This window comes from Natator depressus, chromosome 8 (genome assembly GCF_965152275.1).
Source record: "Natator depressus isolate rNatDep1 chromosome 8, rNatDep2.hap1, whole genome shotgun sequence".
Classification (NCBI taxonomy): domain Eukaryota; kingdom Metazoa; phylum Chordata; order Testudines; family Cheloniidae; genus Natator; species Natator depressus.
This window is the reverse complement of record NC_134241.1, coordinates 43,492,068-43,514,220: the sequence shown is the minus strand read 5'-3', so window position 1 is coordinate 43,514,220 and position 22,153 is coordinate 43,492,068. Positions and strand designations below refer to the sequence as shown.

General features: G+C 46.1%; 1 protein-coding gene across 3 annotated transcripts in view; it reads left to right on the top strand.

The window, feature by feature from the left end:
• PACS2 (phosphofurin acidic cluster sorting protein 2) overlaps positions 1 to 22,153 on the top strand; it is a 182,922-nt gene that overhangs the window by 116,881 nt on the left and 43,888 nt on the right. For all 3 annotated transcript variants that reach the window (XM_074960863.1, XM_074960862.1, XM_074960861.1), the window contains 2 exons: positions 2,390 to 2,500; positions 11,833 to 11,941. In XM_074960863.1, the coding sequence (XP_074816964.1) occupies positions 2,390 to 2,500; positions 11,833 to 11,941 (220 nt within the window). The remainder of the gene's footprint in view (positions 1 to 2,389; positions 2,501 to 11,832; positions 11,942 to 22,153) is intronic.

The window sequence follows — 22,153 nt, the reverse complement described above, 5'->3', positions numbered from 1 at the left end:
GGAATGCAGAGAAAAGTATGACAAGACCACCTTCACCATTTGTTCAGAACAACAAAGGAGAGAATTTCTCAGAAGTGTTCATTTTTATTACTGGTTTCCATAACATCCACCTCATGCTGTTTGCTTTACAAACTCAGAAGAATTCATCCTCTGCCTCAAATTCCTGATGCATGGGTATTCAAAACACTACTTAAAACTCATTGAGAAAGAAGTAACATGTAGCACAGTCCTAAAACTCGTTGTGCATGACATGTTGAGAAATTCTTTTGCAACCACCAGCAGCCTTCTGTTTTGTTGTCCGGAAAAGGTTTAATGCCCCAGCTTCCAAAGAAATGCAGGGGAACTAGAGAAGTTCTTGTCTGTTTGCATTCAACACCACAGATGTGTTGAAATTTGCACTGGTATGAGGAGGATTTTGATTGGAAACATGGTATGCTTTTTACACAACAAGGGATACTACAAAGCACCATTACAATTGGAGGTGAATTTGGGGGAATTTTGGCAGATTATAGGCTCATGACACAAATGTCAATGTGGGTAGCTATTTAAAGAATTGGAAGCACACAAGGATAAAATCAAGAGATTTGGAGAAGCTATGGAACCTTTCCATTACTTAGCCAACACGACTAATCCAAAATACAGAAAATATTGGTTGAGCAAAGAACAGCAGAGGCTAGAATGTGACTGATAGAAGTTACAATCCTGAGTTCTGTTCTCCTCTATCATTTAAAATTGAGTATCCAGATTTCGATCACTAATCTGGTTTTGGAGGAAGCCGTGAAAAAGCCCATCTCAAAGTGGTGGAAGATTTCCGACACCTCGGGAGTCAGAATTGCTAACTCCAGAACGTAGTTTTTAAATGCCTTGACCACCTCCTCAGCCAGCTCTGTGTCAGTCAACCCTTTCTCTGACCCTGCAAATCTGAATGTAGTAAAACTTTGTAAAGCTTTTCAGTAAAGTTGAAAAAACAAATACACTGATAAAAGTGTGTATTTAATGACTGATAAGAGCAGTAGGTGTAACTAGTTAGTTGTCTAGGGACACATTTAGCGAGTGTGCATGTGTGTTCCAGTAGAACTGCAAACTTTTCTTTGCTAACTCTGTTTACGTTTCACATGTCTCGTTAATAAAACCTTGATTTTTTTTCCCATTGCTTTTTTTCTCCCCTAAGGGGGAAAAAACCTGAGGTTTTTTTTGCTTTAATTAAATTGCACCCTCCCTGTTTCGGAACAGATTTGATATGAGTTAGAACAGAATTTAGAGGAGAGGGTGTCTTCTCTGAATACAAACACAGACAGTGTATCCCAGCTCTTTTGAGGACAAGAGCCCTGGTGACCTGCAGAGCGGAAGGAAGGATCTGATGCACATGCGGCTATTAAAGAAATTTGCAAAATTCCCTTTGACTAAAGCGGGAGTAGGAGTTGAGTCACAATGGAAGAGCTGAGTCACAGGGTCTCACTATTTTACAAGTATTTTTCTCCTCAGCAGTTTCTCAGTCCTTGTTTCTTTCGGTCTGTTATTTTTGCTTTCGTTTACACTTTAGAATGTTTAGGTCTGCTCAAGGGAGTCAAACTGAAGCAGCGTCTCTGATGCTGGAAAACAGTTGGACTCCTGTACTAAGAATGTTTGATCTGAGCAGCAGGGATTATACTACACAATTGGAACAGAGAGACTTGCATTACCGCAGCTTGGTTACTGAGAGAACAACTCCATTTGGGGATCGATCTGCTTTGCAATTGGCTCTAGATATCTAATTTGCATCTCCACTGTGTGGTTTTTTCTGTTCATCTGAAGAATGTGAGTTTCTGTACGATGGCTGCCTGATGGGCATCATTAGCTAGAATGCCAGGAAAATCATAACTGGGGAGAAACCCATGTGGCTGTGCTTCTGTGTTGACGTCAGTGTGAGCTGCAGATGCTCATCGCTCCTGAAAATCAGGCCACTTTTTATCTAGGATCCTAACTTTAAACACACGAGTCTGAAAACTTTGGCCTAAATTGCTTTCTGTTGCAATTGAAAACATACTAATGGAGCATCTAGATAATTTTATTTTGAACTTAAATTCTTTCCATACTAAGGGCTTGTCTACACTTGAAATGCTACAGCGGCACTGCAGACACTACATACGCCGACGGGAGGGGTTCTCCCATTGGTACAGGTAATCCACCTCCCCGAGAGGTGGGTAGCTAGGTCGATGGGAGAATTCTTCCATTGGCAGAGTGCTGCTTACATGGGGATTTAGATCAGCTGACCAGCTTCGCTCAGGTGGATTTTTCTGATCCCTGCACAATGTAGCTGGGTCAACCTAACTGTTTAGTGTAGGCCAAGCCTAATACTGTCAGTATGTTCAGCATTTGGAGCAACTGGCTTATTTTTCTCTCCTCTTAGGTTCTCATCCAGTGGCGAAGTATCTAGGCTCTGTAGATTACAGGTACAACAACTTCTTCCAAGACTTAGCCTGGAGAGATTTGTTTAATAAACTTGAAGCACAGACCACTGGTAAGAGCCTGTTTTAATTTTTGGGGTGCATGGAGCAAACAACTTGAGTGAGTTAGTAATGTTAGAAAATTACAAATAACTGCAAGAGCTACAAATCTAAGAGTTTAGAGAATTTCACTGTCTTCCCCCCGCTTTCCAATTCCATATTGCTTTTTCAGATGCTGATTCTTTTGGAGTCTTAAATGTCATTCTTTGTGGTCTTCCACTGCCACTCCAGGAGATTCAGTGCCTTTCTCAGGATTTCTGTATTTTCCCCCAGATCTTGGTTGGTTGTTTTTTTTGTCCCCGGGGTCTTCCCCATCACTTTAGCCAACTACCCACAGTAGCTCTTAAGTCTTTCAAGAGTTCCTCAATCCTCTATAGTCTTGACTAATCTAAATTATTTTCGAGACACATGATGGGGGAGGTAATATCTTTTATTGGACTAACTTCTATTGGTGAGACAGACAAGCTTTCACCCTTACGGAGAGCTCTTCTGTTTATCATTGTCTCAAAGTAGATAATATCCTTTGCATGTGAGAATAATCCTATTTCTGAAGCCCGCTGGAAGCATCTGTTCCAGTGAAAGACACCCTTTGTCACTGCCCCAACCTGAGTGAGAACCAGCCTGTGTCAGATCAGCAACTAGTTCCCATTCTGTTCTCAAGCAGTTCAACCAGCAAAAAACATGAATGGGTCACTTTACTAGGGAACTTTTCTAACAAGATCACATGGGACCAGATCTATAATGCAGATTCTTTTTACTTCTTTGCTCTACATAACGGTTTTTCCCTCAGAAGCAGAGTAGAATGTAAACATGTTGTTATGCTCTGCCATTCTCACTGAGGTTACATAAGTTTTTTAGACAAAAGGAATGTGTACACACTGCAGATGCATGCATTGGCAACCTGAATTCTGTCCTTTTGTGTATGTGTATTGTGAGAGCCTTTCATTACACAATCACATACTATTCCTAAAATGCCATATTATTTTTCTACAACCTGACACTCACTTCTAGGGTCTCATCATTTTTATTCTTGTGTATAACATTTATTGGCCAAATAGTTTTGTAAGTGATCAAGATAGAATTCTGTCATTCCAACCCAAAGTTCTTGATATAGTTATAGTCAAGTTATAACCCTCTGACAAACTACACAAGAATAATTACTTTGTTAAAATATGAAGATGACTGGTGAAGGTAACTTACATTTCTTTTTCAAATGATGGTTCCTATTTTACTCCTGAGAGAATTCTGCACCACTGCGCATGGCAGAATTCATGTCCCCCACAGATTTCTTTGCTTTCCTGCGGAAAAATGACTTTCTGACAGGAAAGCAAAGGAAAACTTCAAAAGCAGTCATGCACCACTCCCTAGCAGAGCAGGTACATCGTTTCAGGCACCCAGAGTAGCCGGCAGAGAGGTAAATCACTGCAGGGCTGGGGACACTCCAGCCAGTGGCTCCTACCCTGAGCAGGGATCAGCTGCTAGTCCCATCTGGACTGGAGGCAGGAGAGGACAGGACTTCCTCTTCCACTTCAAGGAGTGTCTGGTTCTATGTCAGACCCACCCCCAGAAACTTCCCCCAGCTGCAGTAAGCTCAGCATCCTCCCCTGCTTCCTGCCCCCATTGCTCCTCAGCTGTGGGGGGGAGGGGTCACTGCACGGGGAGCTGCTTCCCCATCCACCCAATCCCTGTACATCCAGACCTCCCATACCCAGACACCCCTGCCAAACCTCACTGGGTACATACAGAACTCCCCTAGCTCTCCATACCTGAACCTCACCTCACTGAACCTCAACCCCTGCCTCCAGATCCCTGCTGTTTGTTTTCCAAACGTAAGTGAGATTTCTGTATCAGTGTCTGTAGGCCCGTACATGGTGCAGACGTGGTTATGAGGCTGTGCGAGACAACATCACCTTGTTTCTTCTTACCCATGGTCGAAGTCTGAATTCTTATAGTTTTTTGTTATCTTCTACAGTTTGTTACTGTTAGTATAGTTTTGTCTCACCCTTGCCCGTTTGGGGCCTGGTCTCTGGGGGATTATGCCCCATGTTCTGTGGTTCAAGAACTGTGCTTTGCCTTTGCTCGTTCTCAGTGAGCAACGAGCACCACCCTTGCTTTTACTGTCTCAGGGAAGCCCATCTTGCTGTGAGATTTGCAGGTCCTTCCCACCGCGGAGTTGAGGCTTGTCTGCTCTGTTTCAGTAAGTTCCTCCTGGAGGAGGTTCTCCAGCTGTATGCACCGTTTGATCCGGGACCATCGTTAATGGGCAGCAAGCAGTCTGGTACAGACCTGCCTCCTGTGCTCCCATGCCCAAACAGGCAGAATCAGGTACACCTCTACCCCGATATAATGCGATCTGATGTAACACTAATTCGGATATAACGCAGTAAAGCATTTCCCCTCCCTCCCAGGCTTGCGCAAGCCTGGGAGGGAGTGGGGAGAAGCGGAGCGGTGGCGTGCTCAGGAGAGGAGGTGGGGTGTAGGTGAGCTGGGGCGGGGGAGGTGGGGAGGGCCGCAGCAAGTAACCGGGGGGGTTCAGAGGAATTGCTCCCTGCCCCAGCTCCACTCGGCTACTCCCTTCCTCCCTCCCAGGCTTGCTGCGCCAAACAGCTGATTTGCGGCAAGCCTTGGAGGGAGGCGGGAGGAGAAGCGAAGTGGCGGCAGTGCACTTAGGGGAGGAGGTGGGGCGGGGGGGGCAGGGCGGGGAGCTGCTGGTGGGTGCTCCAGCCCTGGAGTTGGCGCCTACAGCAGAAGCGTGTCTGGCTCTGACATTCTGGCCAGGGGGTTGGATAAGGGGCAGAGGGTCTGGGGGTGGGGGGGGGTCAGGTGACAGGGAGCAGGGGGGATTGGGTGGGTCGGGGGTTCTAAGGGGTCAGTCAGAGGTCGGGAAGTTGGTGGGGGTCAGAAAGGGGGCGGGGCCAGGCTGTTTGGGGAGGCACAGCCTTCCCTACCCGCCCCTCCATAGCACGTTCGATATAACATGGTTTCACCTATAACTCAGTAAGATATTTTTTGGCTCCTGAGGTCCGCGTTATATCGGGGTAGAGGTGTACTTGGCCCCCAGTAAGGGTGGACTTTGTCTTCTCTCACCCGCCCCTCCTTCATTGGTGATACACATGGCAAATGAACACTTGAGACAGCACACACATGGCTCTGCCCCTCCCCACAGGGCAGCTAAATGCCTGGATCTTCTGGGCCAGAAGGTCTTCTCTTCCATAGCGTTTTAGTTTCACATTACTAACTACCAGGCTCTGCTGGCAAAGTATGCCTTTACCAACTGTGCCAAGCTAGTAGAGTTCCTGGATGACTTGCCACCGGACAAACGGCAACACTTCCAGGCCCTGGTACAAGAAGGTTGCCTGATGGCCAAGGTGACCCTCCAGGTTTCAGTCAAAGCAGCGGACATGTCCTCCTGCTCCCTCACCACCAGAGGTAGTCATGCACCGGGAGTTGTGGCTACAGTTCTCCAGCTTCCCATGGGAGGTCCAAGACCTCCCCTTCAACCAGGACAAGCTGTTCTTGTATAGGACTGCTGAGTCCCTTCACTCCCTGAAGGACTTGAGGGCGATGCTTCAATGTCTTGAGAGAGACTCCCCAGCAGAGGCAACAATGACAACCCTCGGGACCCCGGTCCTTTGTGCTGTACCAGACCCCTTGCCCTCCTATCAGGACGCCCCCACAAAAGCACACAAGTCCCAGCGGCCTCAGCCACTGCCACAGCCACCTCTTCCTCCTTGCCTCAACAACCACCTCAGGGACAGTTTTGACACATGCATCGGGAGCTGCAAGCCCCCCACGTCACCACCCTCGGCCCCCTCGGTCACATTTGGGGGCCATCTTGCCCTTTTTCCCACAACTGGGGCAAGCTTACCACGAACCGTTGGGTGCTGGAGATTGTGTGGCACCGTTACTCTCAAGTTTCTTACCTTCCCGCTGCGCCTGCCCCCCGGACTCGTACAGGGGATCTCTCCCATCACGCCCTCCTGCAACGCGAGGCGCTCACCTTCCTAGCCAAGGGTGGATGGAACAGGTAGTCGATTCCTTTGTTGGCAAGGAGTTCTACCTTCTGTACTTTCTTATCCTGAAGAAGGGCGGAGGGCTCCCCCTCATCCTCGATCTCCCCCTTCTCAACATCTCTATCAACAAGACCAAGTTCCATATGGTGATGCTCGCCTTGATCTTTCCCTCCCTTCTCCAGGGAGTCTGGTTCACAGCTCTCAGTATGAAATATCAACATCTGCCCAGTCCACTGCAAATTTTTTTATTCCGTGTGGGCGCCAACCACTAGCAGGTCAAGTTATCCCCTTCAGCATCATAACGGCCCATGGGTATTCACGAAGGTATTCGCAGTCATGGCAGGACAACTGATGTCTGGGGTACTCCATGTTCCCATATCTGAATGACTGTCTTCTTGTCGCGTCCTCCCATGCCAAGCTTACATCTGCGATTCATGCTCTTTGCTCTCTCCTCACTACGCTTGGCGTTTATATCAACGAGAGGACAAGTGCTGATTTCTTAACGCAGATGATCCACTTTATCGGTGCCCGCCACATTTCCATGGTGGCTCCTGGCTTTCTCCTGGTGGACTGCTTCGCTGCGCTGACGGCTGTGGTGGAGGACCTGCACCGCAGCCCCTGCACTATGGTGTGCCGCTGCCGCCTCGGGCACATGACGGCCTGCACCTATGCAATGCTGCATGCCCGCTTGCACATGCGCTGCCTCCAGATGTGGCTCCTGTCAGTTGTCCAGCCCCATAACGCCCTGCTGGATAGCCCACTGCTTGTCCCATGGTCGGTTTGGCTTCCCTCATATGGTGGCCCAACCCTTCCAAGGTGCTCATTAGCACTCCCTTCACTGCCCTGTCCCGACTATCCCCCTGACCACAGATGCCTCCGTCGCCGGTTGGGGCTTTCATCTGTGCTCACACACCACCCAGGGGGTTTGGACGCAGCGTGAGGCCTGCATACACATCAATGTACGCTCCGACCAGTCCGCTTGGCCTGTCTGTCCTGGCCTCCCACCCATGCCGCTCATGTTCAGCTCCTCTCCGACAATACCATGGCTGGCAGTGGCCTATATCAACAGGCAAGGGGGCACCAAATCCCTGTCACTCTGTACGGAATCCATCTTCCTCCAGAACCGGTGTATCCACCACTGTCATGCTCCGTGCGGCCTACCTCCTGGGCATGCAGAACTCCCTGGCCATTGTGGTCAGCCAGCATTGGTACATCAGTCACAAGGGGGAACTCCATGACCCCTCTCTCCACTCTCTCTGCCATACCAGGGACATATCTCGGTGGGACCTTTTTTGCATGTGCAACAACCACAAGTTCCCCCTGTACTGTTCACTGGGGGCCATAGAGCCTGGCTCCCAAGGCAATGCTCTCCTCCTGCCTTGCTGCAGCAAACTCCTGCCTTCCATCCCCATTCATCTCCTTCCCCGGGTCCTACAGAAGATCTGACAAGACCCCAGGCCACGATTATCCTAATCACCCCATTCTGGGCCAGTCAGTTTTGGTTTCTGGATCTCCTAAGATACTATGCCTGCTCCCAGACCTCCTCACGCAGGACCAGGGCAGTGTCTGCCACCCCAACCCTGGCCGCCTTCATCTCACAGCCTGGTTTTTGGATGGGACTCAGGAATAGACAAAGTCTGTTTGACACCGGTGTGACTCATCCTTACGCACCATAGGCAGACCTCCACCAGAGCGTCCTACACGGTTTCACCCCCTGGGCTCGGCACCATCGCCTTCCCCTTGACACCATCTCCACCCCTGCCATCCTGGACTAGCCCCACACCTCTTCATGAGGACAGATCCGGGGGCCAAGCCTCTCCTCCCAGCACATCTCGAAGTGGGTCTCAGCATACATCCGAGAATGCTATGTGCTAACACCACGCAACCTGGCTGGATTATGGCACACTCAACGTGGTTGCAAGTGGCCACCTCCACCTCCCTGGCTGATGTATCATGGCATTCTATGCACACTTTTTACCACCCACTATGCCATAGCCTGAGAGTGGCAGCTGATACAGCTGTGAGTTGCGCCCTCCTCCAGACTGTAATACCCCTTGCATCCTCGCACCCCCCTCTGCAATGATCGTTGCTTGCTACTCACACGCACTTATAATACATATAGGGCCCATCACTCGAAGAAGAAGAGGAGGAGGAGGTTACTTACCTGTAACTGGAGGTTCTTTGAGATCTGTGGTCACTGTTTGTATTCCAATACCCACCCTCCATCCCCTCTGCTATGGTCATCAGTAAGAGGATGACTGGGGGAGTGTCATCCTGCGCAGCCTCATACAACCTCGCCTGCACCACGAGGCTACGTGTGGTGCATGTGTGAGTTGATGAGCACTGCTACAGAAACCTTCTGACTGAGTGCATGGTGTGCCTGTGCACTTGCGTTTGGAATACAAATAGGGAGCACACATCTAGAAGAACTTCCAGTTATAGGGAAGCAATTTCCTCTTTTCCATTACTCTTACAATTAATCATCAATACTAATGACAACATTGACGTAAAAATTCACCATACACACTTCACACAAACCTTGACTCTGACAAGCACAAGCTTACAAACTTTCAGTTTCTCCCTAATATATTTAATTTTTAAACTCTAAAGTATTTTATCATGGATATTCCTAACCTGGCATTTTTCTGTATTCTCAGTTAGGAATTCAGCAGGGCTATGAGAGTTAATTAGGAAGTCAGGTTGTCCAGAGACTTCAGTGAGCAGAGCAACTCTTTAAGGTACTGGGAACTAAGAGTGTAGGCATTTCCCTTATTTAGCTCCTTAAAGTCTTGAGGGAGAAGAATGGAACTGGCTCACGGATGAACCAGTTCAGCATCAATGCAGTTGCTTTAGCATGTAGGGTTTTCAGCAAATAAAGCTACATATATAAAGCTTTGCATGGCAGACTTGTTGGCAATCATTCATTCCATGCCAATGCACTTTCCCAAACATTTTATTTGAAATCTATTCTTTCCTGAATTGTCCAATGTTCAGTTTTGTTTGGGCATCTACAAAAGTCGTTGGTCATAGGCTGCAAAGAGTTAACTTTTCGGGAGAAAATGCTGAAGTTCTTAGATCGGGAAAAGGAGGTCAGTTTTGATTAGTTTGTGTCCTTGTTCTAGAGTTTAAGTCTCAGGGGAAAAAATAGTCCATGGAAGCACATAAGGTCAGCATAGCTTGTTGCTATTGAGTTGGTGGCTGTTGGATAAATATAAAGCTTAGAAAGAAACTCTCCTTGCAACCCCAACAAAGTTACAACTGTTGTCTTCCATACGGTATGTATTATAGTCCAAAGTCACACCGATTTTTCTCTTCAACCAACAGCACTGCCTTAGTTGCAAATGAGGCTGGCTTACCTCCAAATTTAAGTGAGCTATATGTGCCCGAAAAACTTTTCTTTATGCCTGTATAAGAACTTACTATGTTTTCCCTTGTAATGAACTCCATTTATCTGGCATGCACAGGCACGTATAGTGGTGCATGCGTTACTTCAAGATTGAAGAAGAAAATGTGATCTTGTACTGGATGAGCACATGCAGCATGACCTTCCATAGCTGTGCATTTTACAGATAGAGAGAACTCTGTGTAAAATTGTGCTTTACATATAGAGTGGAATTTTCAAAAGGTTGTAATTTATTTAAACAAAATCCGTTTTCATTCTACTCGGTGCTTTATGAGCATAGGCCAAGTCTGAAGTTTTTTGTTTTTTTAGGAGTAATGGTTATTTTTTGCTGCTTTTCCTTACTGAAAGTTTCTCCAGTTGCTGAAGAATGACATTCCTCAGAGACATTCAAGAACTACTACCTTTTTTCAAAATGGCTGCCATTTCCTGCAATGGGATTTGGGCCACAGGTGCCCTCTGTTGATAAATTGGCTACCAAATGGGAGTGAAGCCTTCAGGGAGGTTAATTCTCATTGGAAGCCATGATTGGTGATGGCCAAGCCAGAAGAGGGCATCCTAATTCATGGCTCTCAATCCCATTGAGAACATAAGGAGATGGCAGCCATTTTGAAAGACAGCAGTTCTTTGTGAACTTCTCTGAAGAAAGTTTATGAAGAATGACCAAAAAAAAAATGAATTGTTAAGACTTCTTCAAATGTAGCCAATGCACACAACTTGAGTGAGTTTTAACATATGGGAAGTCTGAATTTTCATTATTTCCATTAATAACATTTTTCAGAGTAACAGCCGTGTTAGTCTGTATTCGCAAAAAGAAAAGGAGGACTTGTGGCACCTTAGAGACTAACCAATTTATTTGAGCATGAGCTTTCGTGAGCTACAGCTCACTTCATCGGATGCATACTGTGGAAATTGCAGAAGACATTATATACACAGACACCATGAACCAACTTGATGATCACTTTAGATAAGCTATTACCAGCAGGAGAGTGGGGTGGGAGGAGGTATTGTTTCATGGTGTCTGTGTATATAATGTCTTCTGCAATTTCCACAGTATGCATCCGATGAAGTGAGCTGTAGCTCACGAAAGCTCATGCTCAAATAAATTGGTTAGTCTCTAAGGTGCCACAAGTCCTCCTTTTCTTTTTATTAATAACATTCAGAACAAAAAATGGTCTGACAGAAATTTAGCATCCCATAAAACCCATCTTAAATTATTTTTTAACTCCTAAACTAATAGGTTTGCTTGTGAATTCTCAGAAGACCCATTCTGTGCTCAAAAAAGTGGTGCCAAAAGTTTGAGGAGGATACTTGGTACTCTTCGTATGTAAGAGGCCAAATTCCTATTTTAAATGCAAAACTCAATTCAGCCTTCACCATAGAACCATGGCTACCTCTGCCAAAACACTGTTTTTTCCTTCTATGCTTCCGTGTGAGGGGAACCAGCATTTTGGGTCTTTTCAGAAGGCAGATGCTGCATCCCCTTGGGGGTAGAGCCTTACACCACACCGTGGGTGACCCCTTTGTTCTTCTCCCAAGGTCATTGCCGTAGCAGAAGTCATGCACTCAGCTTTGAGGACTAGAGAAACTCTCATGTTGCTATGCAGCGGTGCCTCTCCTCTCTTCTCTCAGCAAGGGGTGCTGTTGAGCCACACACTGAACTCTTGGGGAGGAGCACATGGCATTGATCTTGTTAGTCTTTCTTGCTGTCTGCTCTGGTTGGCACCTTGTTTTGAAACATATCTTTCTTTCTAAATTTGAGTCCCTCTTTTCATTACCCAATTCTTGACCAAGTGACTGACAGTGTCCCCTATTTTTCTTTCTTGCCCTGGTTGATCTTGCATGATTTAATTTGCTGGTGACATTTTGCAGTTTCCATTAGTGAAGAATAGTCCTTATTCTGCTCCTATCTCTTCTTTTCATTCTATTGCAGTTCAGGAAACACCAGATATTGTCTCCAGAATAACCCAGTATATAGCCGGGGCAAACTGTGCACACCAGTTGCCTATTGCAGAAGCAATGTTGACGTACAAACAGAAAAGGTACGTTATTTCAGTAATGGTTTCCAAAATGTCAGGAAGTCCACAGAGGATGGGGGAAACACCACTTCATTCTCTTGTTACACACACATATAGCTGGCCACCTCAAAACTGTCTGAGGAACAACCTGTAAGAGTTGCACATTCAAATCAAGAACTCTTTCAAGGAACAGTCCCTGGCACCGTGAGTGTCATCAGCTAGATAGCAGATGACAAATCTAGAACAACCAGAAATTTGCCTTACTTTCTTCAGCGCAGTTGGTATACCTGAAGAGCAAAGAAGCCTGGGAGGAACCTGTATACCTGCTTGGTCTCCAGATGCAAAGGAATTCAGATATCTGTCTTTGCTTACAGTGCCAGTGTCTGAATGTTTTGTGAGGGGGAGCGCTCAGACCTCAGAGCATGAACTCTGCCTAGCCCTCGACCAGGGTGTCTCTGAGGGGTCCTGGCCTCTGCCTCCTTAAGAACTGGTGCAAAAGCCTGGGTAGAGAATACTGCCTCAGCGCCCATCTGACAGGTGGGGAAAGGAGCTGCTCCTCTCCTTGGCAGCTACAGCATTACTGGGGTCCCAGTCAGGACGGCTGGAGCTCACCAGGGTTTACTTCAGCTTTGGCATGGATATGGGGCTTGTGAGATGTGGGTTGAGAGGAGAGTACGGGAGTCAGCAAACAGGATAGGAGCAAAGCGGGAGCGGGGCAGAAGCGGCTATGCCCAAGTATGGCAGCGAGGATGGGGGACCTATGGGAGTGAGGCCCAATGTGTTGGCATAGGAGTTTTCTTATCTGTTTAAGACAAAGTAATCCAATATTAGCAAGATTGAGTTCTTGTATTTCCTGATTCCTTCAGTTCTCAAGGTAGTTTTAACTCACCTGTGTTACTTTTTCAATTAGTGACAAAAATCGCAAATATAGCGTATATGCCACATGGGTGAGGTAAAGCTGAGTTTAATGATACTTTCTAAATTGGTGCAGAACTTGTGACTTTAATGGTACACTGGTACCATGGTAGTTCCTTTGCATTCAATTTTTATAGGAGTAGAAGCTAAATTTACAAGCAGTAATTACTCGTTATTTTTCTTTCCTCTTTGAAAGTTGGGAGCATATTTGTTTGCAATCCTTTAGTTGCTCCCCATTTCTTTCTGGAAGTAACTGAAGTGGTTCAATGAAATCTTTAGTTCACACCCATAGCCCCCTCAACTAGATACCTCCAGACCTGCCGATATAGTAAATATTTGAATACTCTAACCTGCTTGTCTCATTAGCTGTATTTTAATGTCTCCCTTACTTCCTGCCCAAACTTTCTTCTGTAATATTAACCTAATAACACTTTAGTCATTTGGTTGCTTAGCCATTGTAGCACCATGGTTGATTGTCTCACTCCTGATTTATGAATGAAACTGCATTCTCTCCACAAATAGCAGGAGAAAATTCTAAATCTTTTTACTACAGCATTAACTTGTTCTAATATTGCTGCCTTTGTCTTTCCTGTATGCTTTAACTGTTGTATTCTTGTTTGGTTCCCCCTTGACTTCTCCATTTCTAGTACCGGTTCCTGTTTATAATGAGCACTCCCATTTAACCAGTTTACCCACTTTGACTTTCTGCCATGCCCAGGTTGGCTGATCTAAGAATCAAGTTTGCAAGTGGTACTTTGTTGAAAACATTCTGACATCTAGCTAGACATCACATGTGTTTCCGTGGTCAACAGCCTGTCTGACCTCCTTACTAGGAGGATAATTCTGTCTGAGATCAGCTGTTCAGATTTCTTTAAAGTGTGCTGGTTTCTATTTACACCCATGTCTATCCACCCCATTCCATCAAGCTATCTTTTATGATAGATTCGGGCAGTTCACGCAAGTCTGTAACAGATCATAGTTACCTTACTCCACCTTTTCCCTTTTTAAAGATAGGCTTGGCATCACACCCTTCAGGTCCTCTTGGTGCACTGTGCCTGAAGCCATGCAGAGGTTGCTTGGTCTGTCTGGGGCTACCTTGAAGTGAAATAATGAAGAATTTTATTTGGTTCCTCAACCATTGCCACAGGCCCTCACTCCCTGATATCTTCCTCACTTCCTGGCTAAAATGTGAGGTCATTAGAGTTTCTGGAATCTATTTATGGCTCTGTTCAAACAATTTCTGCTTTCAGCCAAGTACCACATAGGGAATTAGAGAGGTTAGAGAAGCAATTTATCACATGGAGTGATGGGAAATTATCTCCCACCTCTGGTTTCCTTCAGAAACTGTGCTCACTGATAGCAGTGACTTGGAGGAATTATTTTTTAAAGTAACATATACAAATAGGGCTCCATTAGCACTACCCAAACGAATGTATTGCTTTCTATCATAAGTATAATAACGTGTTCATTTTTTCCTTTGGTTGCTTTCTGAAAAGGAAAAAGAGCTTTCATTTTGATTTTACCATAAGGTATCCATTGTTTAGGTTCCCTTCCCCATTCTGTACCTTCTATACTTTTCCTGGGCTGGTCTTTTATGTCTTGTTTAACAGCTCCTGCAGGTCTGGGTTGCTTAACTTGTGCTTCAGATTAAATTCTGTTTGTTCCTTTTCATACTCCTGCCTCTGATGGCAGAATGCACTGTTCCAAGGACCACAGAGCCAATTGTTTGGGGAACCGAAATGCAGGTTTCACAGAAAATAAATTTAAGAATAGAAATGTTATCCAGAAAATAAAGAAGTTTGGCCAGTGTCACTTGAGGGCATGAGAATGTGAAAGTGAAACTAGCCAGTCTTGGTTCCTACTGTCAAAGCTGAGTTAAGCAAATGATGTTAATAGGTAACATGTATGTAGAAGTGATTTAGAATTGTGAAGTATTTTGGTTTTAATATATCAGTACAGGTAAGGTGGTTATAAACGTGGCTTTTATGTTGATCATGTGCCTTTTATCTTCTAGTCACAGCTATTAGGGGGTTTACTGTGATATATAAAGAATCCACACTAAACCAAGGTTTTAAGTGTCACCATTAGTGTAATTTTAAAGAATGTTCTTTGCTCCCAACAATGGCACCAAGTGTACCCCCTAAGTGTGCGTCTATACTAAGAGAAAAGCTCTGTGACACAGCCGTGACTGACCCAGGCCAGCTGACTTGGGTTGCGGAGCTAAAGGTTGCTGAGCCTGAGCTCTGGGACCATCCACTATTGCAGCGTCCCAGAGCTCAGACTCCAGCCTGAGCCTGGATGTCTGCCAAGCAGTTTTTCAGCCCGTCAGCCCAAGTCTGCTGATATGGGCCAGACACAGGTTTTTTATCTCTGTGTGTACGTACCCTGAGACTACAGGTTTTGGAACCTCTTCAGCTGGAGTAGAAGCATGTGGGTCTTTCAAGATTACAGGCCAGGGCTGTTCCCTTCCCAATAACAAGTTGAAAGAAGAGAAATGTAGCTCCTGGAATGGAAGCCTCCATAAGTTCAGGCTAGCTTTTGCATATTCTTCAATCTAAGACAAGGTTGTGGGGCGGGCAAACGAGAATGTAGCAAGAGTAGCAGGAGGCATTCGGTTCTCTAACCCTAGTTGGTGTTTGTGGTCTGACAGATGCTGCATTCTGCCCCAGTTCTGAACTGTCCAGTGACCTCTGTTCAGTGTTCCAGTCACAAGGCCTTGTAGAGCTCTCAATCTCCCTACTGAGCTGAGGGAAACAACTTCTTCGAAGCTACTCATCCTTTGTGAGGGTCTGTGCTGGAGGAAGCAGCTCTATTCTACAAGCTCACTGAAAATTGCTTTTTAGAAACACTTTAAAAATCTTCCCAGTATCCTGGCACTTGCTCTGTTAAACAAGCTCTAGTGATTTGAGGACACCAAAACCAGAGAGAGAAACCAGTCTCCAGAACCTAGCCATATGTAATGAACTGCTTTATATAACTTGTTTGCTGCCAGTTCCTAACTTAACTGACTTCTGCTCTCCTTCCCACCCAACCCGCCCCGCCACCGCTCACCACTTGTTCTGTTTGTCATGGCAAGACTGAAGCATGTACTGCCTGTGATAGACTGCATATTGTCTGAAAGCTTTGCCCCGTTTCTTTGGAGCATCCGCTGACTTTCCCAAAATACAGAGACTTGGGGAGAGGAAGGGGTTTAGGGAGAAAATGATTTGCTGTATTTTGTCTCTTCTGGGTGATGTACTCTCTGTGGGGGGTGGGTGTGGTGGTGGTAGGGTTGGGAGGAGGAGAAATGCTTTAGTTAAGGAATAGCTGAAGACTGCTGCAATCGAGATGAGATTAAATGATATCAATGGGAAGGGTCATTTACTTACCATGTACTTAGTCATCTTTCACGTAATGCTGATGACCAGGTCTCATACAGACAGACTACATCCAAAATGTGGGTCAAGGGAGCTACACTGCTCAGGGCTGTGAAAAATTTCACTCTGTATAATGTAGCTAGGTCTCCCAAACCCCATTAGAAGAACTATTCCATCAGCCTCGCTACTGCCTTGTGAGGGGGTGGATTTACATCAGAGATGGAAAAACCATTCCAGGGCTGTAGTAAGTGTCTATATGACCAGCACTACTGGTGCGTAGCTGTGTTGCTGGAGCAACTTCTGGTTTAGACATACCCTGTTCTCTAGAAGGAAACACTCTATTGGACAGAATTTTTGTAGGCTTTAGTTGTCATAATTGGAACACTTTGCCAGTGGTAACTCACAATAGTTGTCCAGCCAGGTCATCGAGCATTCACTGGCAGTGGACAACAAAGTTAGTGTTGCCCATGGTAATTCTGAAGCCTTGGGGCTTCTGGATCTCATTTGCATGAATCTAGGCTGCAGCTTGGCTTTGGAAATGAAAGCACTGCTCACTTGTATTAGGGAATCTGTCATTTACTGCCTCTTTAAAAATGTAGAGTACATTTGTGATCTGTAAACAAATTCTCTTCCGCTCTCATATTGCAAACTGAATGGCCCCAGTTGTCATCCCATGCATTAAAAAAAGCACACTGGGTAGAAGGGTACTCAATGCTTTTTTTTCCTCTGTCTTCATGAACAAGGTTAGTTCCCAGGCTACTGCATTGGGCAGCACAGCACGGGGAGGAGGTGACCAACCCTCTGTGGAGAAAGAAGTGGTTCGGGACTATTTAGAAAAGCTGAACGAGCACAAGTCCATGGGGTCAGATGCGCTGCATCCGAGAGTGCTAAAGGAGTTGGCGGATGAGATTGCAGAGCCATTTGCCATTATCTTTGAAAACTCATGGTGATCGGGGGAAGTCCCAGATGACTGGAAAAAGGCTAATGTAGTGCCCATCATTAAAAAAGGGAAGGAGGAGGATCCGGGGAACTACAGGCCAATCAGCCTCACCTCAGTCCCTGGAAGAAAAAGGGAGCAGGTCCTCAAGGAATCAATTCTGAAGCACTTAGAGGAGAGGAAAGTGATCAGGAACAGTCAGCATGGATTCACCAAGGGCAAGTCATGCCTGACTAATTTAATTGCCTTCTGTGACGAGATAACTGGCTCTGTGGATGAGGAGAAAGCAGTGGACGTGTTATTTCTTGACTTTAGCAAAGCTTTTGACACAGTCTCCCACGGTATTCTTGCCAGCAAGTTAAAGTAGTATGGGCTGGATGAATGGACTATAAGGTGGATAGAAAGCTGGCTGAATGGTTGGGCTCAGTGGGTAGTGATCAATGGCTCCATGTCTAGTTGGCAGCCGGTATCAAGCGGAGCACCCCAAGGGTCAGTTCTGGGGCCGGTTTTGTTCAATATCTTTGTTAATGATCTGGAGGATGGCGTGAACTGCACCCTCAGCAAGTTTGCAGATGACACTAAACTGGGTGGAGTGCTAGATACGCTGGAGGGTCGGGATAGGATACAGAGGGACCTAGACAAATTAGAGGATTGGGCCAAAAGGAATCTGATGAGGTTCAACAAGGACAAGTGCAGAGTCCTGCACTTAGGACGGAAGAATCCCATGCACTGCTACAGACTAGGGATTGAATCGCTAGGCAGCAGTTCTGCAGAAAAGGACCTAGGGGTTACAGTGGACGAGAAGCAGCTGGATATCAGTCAACAGTGTGCCCTTGTTGCCAAGAAGGCTAATGGCATTTTGGGCTGTATAAGTAGGGGCATTACCAGCAGATCGAGGGACGTGATCGTTCCCCTGTATTCGACATTGGTGAGGCCTCATCTGGAGTACTGTGTCCAGTTTTGGGCTCCACACTACAAGAAGGATGTGGAAAAACTGGAAAGCGTCTGGCGTAGGGCAACAAAAATGATTAGGGGACTGGAACACATGAGGAGAGGCTGAGGGAACTGGGATTGTTTAGTCTGCGGAAGAGAAGAATGAGGGGGGATTTGATAGCTGCTTTCAACTACCTGAAAGGGGGTTCCAAAGGGGATGGATCTAGACTGTTCTCAGTGGTAGCAGATGACAGAACAAGGAATAATGGTCTCAAGTTGCAGTGAGGGAGGTTTAGGTTGGATATTAGGAAAAACTTATTTACTAGGGAGGTGGTGAAGCACTGAAATGCGTTACCTACGGAGGTGGTGGAATCTCCTTCCTTTGAGGTTTTTAACGTCGGGCTTGGCTGGGGTGATTTAGTTGGGGATCGGTCCTGCTTTGAGCAGAGGGTTGAACTAGATGACCTCCTGAGGTCCCTTCCAACCCTGATATTCTATGATTCTTTGAAGGGTGAGCAGAGAATATGCCAGAAGAGTGGCACGACCTGTGCCCTGCACCCTCCCCTCTCACTCCCTAGCCATGCTCTTCTGGGCACGTTGGTAGTTGCTTGTGGTGTGGTAGCAGCCATTCCCCATGTCTGACAAAGGAGAAAGTGAGGTGTTTGAAATACTGTGAAGTCAGCTACCTCGACAGCAAGAAGGGGAAGTAACACTGGTACGGGCCTGCTGCTTTTGATGAGGTCCCCCTTACTGGTCACCAGTGAGCTGATTGGCTGCAGGCCAGTGGGTCAGTGCAGCATATTGCTGACCCTGGTCAGAGAAGGTTGGTGGAGTATAGGACTGCTGTGGCCTAGAAAGCTGCCTCCAGTTCAGTAGGTGTTAGTGACACCAGCAGCATTGTACCAGTGCCAGGCCTATCCACTGGATGTGGCTCTACTGACCTGGCTGCTGCAAGGCAAGACCCCATGCCCTCCTTGCACCATGGTAGTTAATGCTGCCGGAGCGCGTCACATGCCAGTGAGCACTGAGCAGCACAGGATGTCTAAAAGATATTTCCCCTCGCCACGGGACACACTGCCCAAGGGCCTGGCACCCAACACTGTCTCTTCCAAAGCGCAGGCTCTGAAGCTGCCAGATTGTATGCTGGAATCTAGGGGGGAGCCTGCAATGGAAGTTTTGTTCAAACCCCCGCCACCCCACCCCCTGGAACCATGCCTCTTTTTGGCTCAGCCATGCCCACCTGTTGTGGTTGGCATTGGTGAGAACCTGTGGCGGCACTTGAGGAAAACATGACAGCATTTCCTCTTTGGGGCACTCTGAGGGAATAATTTGATGCATTTTGTGCCCTTGACCTCTCTGAACTGTGCAGCAGGGGGTAAATGGGGCTGAAATGTGATGTTTTACTACATTCTGTTGTATTGTCATGATCGCCAATAGCTGCATTCCAGGAAAAGTTACTGGTTTTGCAAGGGCTTATGGTCACTCTAATAAGAATTTTACATCTTTCGGGAGACCAAGAGCACTCAAATATGGTGTGCTACTGTGGCAGAGATGGAGCCTATAGCATGGCTTAGGTCAGATGGTAGGAAATGCCATAGATTCTCCAGTGAGTAACCTGGAACCCAGTGAGTAACCTGGAACCCAGCTCCATTGCTGCATTATCGGAGATGGCGATTAAACGAGGGCAAACAGATGGCTAGATCTGTGAATGACTTGAAAAGTGCCTCAGACACGAGAGGACCCAGAGTGCCCATGCATGTGACATGGCCCAGGAGTATCACGAATGCTGAAAATGGTCCGAAGTTGCGGAGAAAGACTGACACGCTTCCCACCCACAGGGAGAAATCAAATTTGGAAGTGAATCTTCCAAAGAGTCTAAATGACTTTTGGCCATTTCATCCATTTATTCACAATGCAAGTTGATGAAATCAAAACCAGTATTTTTGTGACTGTCATCTGCAGTAAATTAGCAGCAAGCACTGATGCCCTCATCCCTAAGGATGAGAATTCTGGGGTGTGGAGTGACTGCCCTGCATGATGCTGCTGTTGGCACTTGGCCTTCAACCAGTGTAATGGGCCACAGAGACCTCCCCTGGCGGGACAGAACTGCCACCCCTTTCTCCTGCTGACCATATGGGGGCATGGCTGGAACCGAGAGCCTGGTTTTGGACCTCCGACTGTAAAATCAAGCCCCCTCGATACATTCGGTGTCACGCTCTGTATTAAAGTTCCATTTATAGTGTATAAAGAGTTAATAGGTGTTTTATTAAAAGTCTAACAATTGACTAACCAACCTTAAGTACTTGTCCCGCACCTATCACAGTAATAGGTTAGTGCCTCACAATCTTAATGCCTTTAACCTTCCCGTCCCTGTGACTAGAAAAGTGGTGTTATCCCGCTCTGCAGGTCAACCGGTTACTTAAACTCAAACACCTTCTGCTGATTTGATTGCCCTCTGTAGCATACTCCTCATGTCTGTAACAGCCTTAGAACACCCGTTAATTGTTTATTCACCCTTTATAAATGGAAGCTTAATATACAGTGACCACATTTTGCAAGATCAGGGCAGCTGTTTAATTTCTTCACTATCATATTTAAAATCCCTGTAGTTCTAGGGTACCCTTCTTGACTTACTATTTCATCAAAACCTTTTCTAGTGCAGACTAGGCCTTCGTTGGGCTTGTTTAGCCAGGTGAAGCAGCCCTGATCCCCAGTTCCTTCATTTTCTTTTGGACAAAGGCTGGCTTGTAAGGCTTATTCCCCACTGAGTGTTTGGGGAAGGGAGGGAGATCAGCAGCCCCCAATTCCAGCTCCTGCCAGTCTCATCCAACCTCAAGAACCAAAAGTTAAATACAAGAGATGTATCAGATGAAGGAGCCTGGGACTGATTTTCAAAGCCACTTTAAAAAAAAAAAATCACACCATAGAATTGCTTGTTCTGATATCTAATCTGGTATGTGTTGTGTCAAATACTTCAGTACTTCCTAGCAGTCCTGATTACTGGTATGTTACAAGGATGGGCATTCAGTCATCTCTCCCGATAGAATAAATTATTATTTTAACAAGGACTTCAAGAAGGGAATTTTACTTTCATCCACTCTTTCCTAATCTATTTTCATCATTTAAAAAAAAAATTGCCTTTTTTCCCAGTGTAACAGTTGGCTAACTGCTAAGGCTTTCTGTGGCACACATTGTTTCTGAGCGCCACTTGTATGTATGTCCATCCATCCTGCTGGTGTTTCTCTATTAAAATAATTAATAGACATAAAAATAAGCAAACTTCTATATGGCCCAAAAGAACAATATTTAAAGAAGAGCGCATTCTTCCAAACTAAGTGATTTTGGGTTAATGCTTCTAACTGAAATCTGTTCAGTTGTCATTTTAAGAAGCATTAGTCAACTGTCAAGAGCAGTAGTTAAGAAATGAACCATTATTTGCCATTTAAAATGGGCAAATTTCTATTTTAGAATCAAAGACATCTCGGCTTTCCCTGGAAGGCATCTGCTCTGGTACTAGCATTTGTCCTCAGCAGAACTGAGCAAGTGTTCTGCTGCAACAGCGTTTGGTTTGGGTTTTTTAGTGTTTAAAGAGAACTGGAATAGCAGCAAGAGTAAGAAGCATGATACTCTGGTACTTTCATCATCCCACTGAGTGACCAGGCAGTGTGAGGCTGTCAGATGAGGACAGCACTTATCTACTGTAGCTGAGGAAGGAAAGGACTGAGATTCCATTGCTGTTTTATCTCAACAGCTCTACGACTTCCATAGTCCATTAGAGATTTCTCAGTAGCACTTCCCAGTTTCTCTGCTGCGTACTCTAGCAGGTTTTGTTCAGGGAAGTTTCTAGAGGTTTAATGGCAAGGGCTAGCACTGGAGTTGAAAGGGTGTGATGGAAAGCCTAGATAAAGGACACGAGCGTCTGTATAATTAGTTCTTCCTCAGCGTGGCTGAAGCATGAAGAAAACAGCTGGGTCGGGAAGTGAGCGGAGCCTTGGTTCCACCCCAACACTCCTACCAGCTGAGCCAGTGCAAGGATAAGTTGCACCATAAGAAGAGCTATGGTAAAACACCCCCTGCCCCTGAAGCAGGACGGGA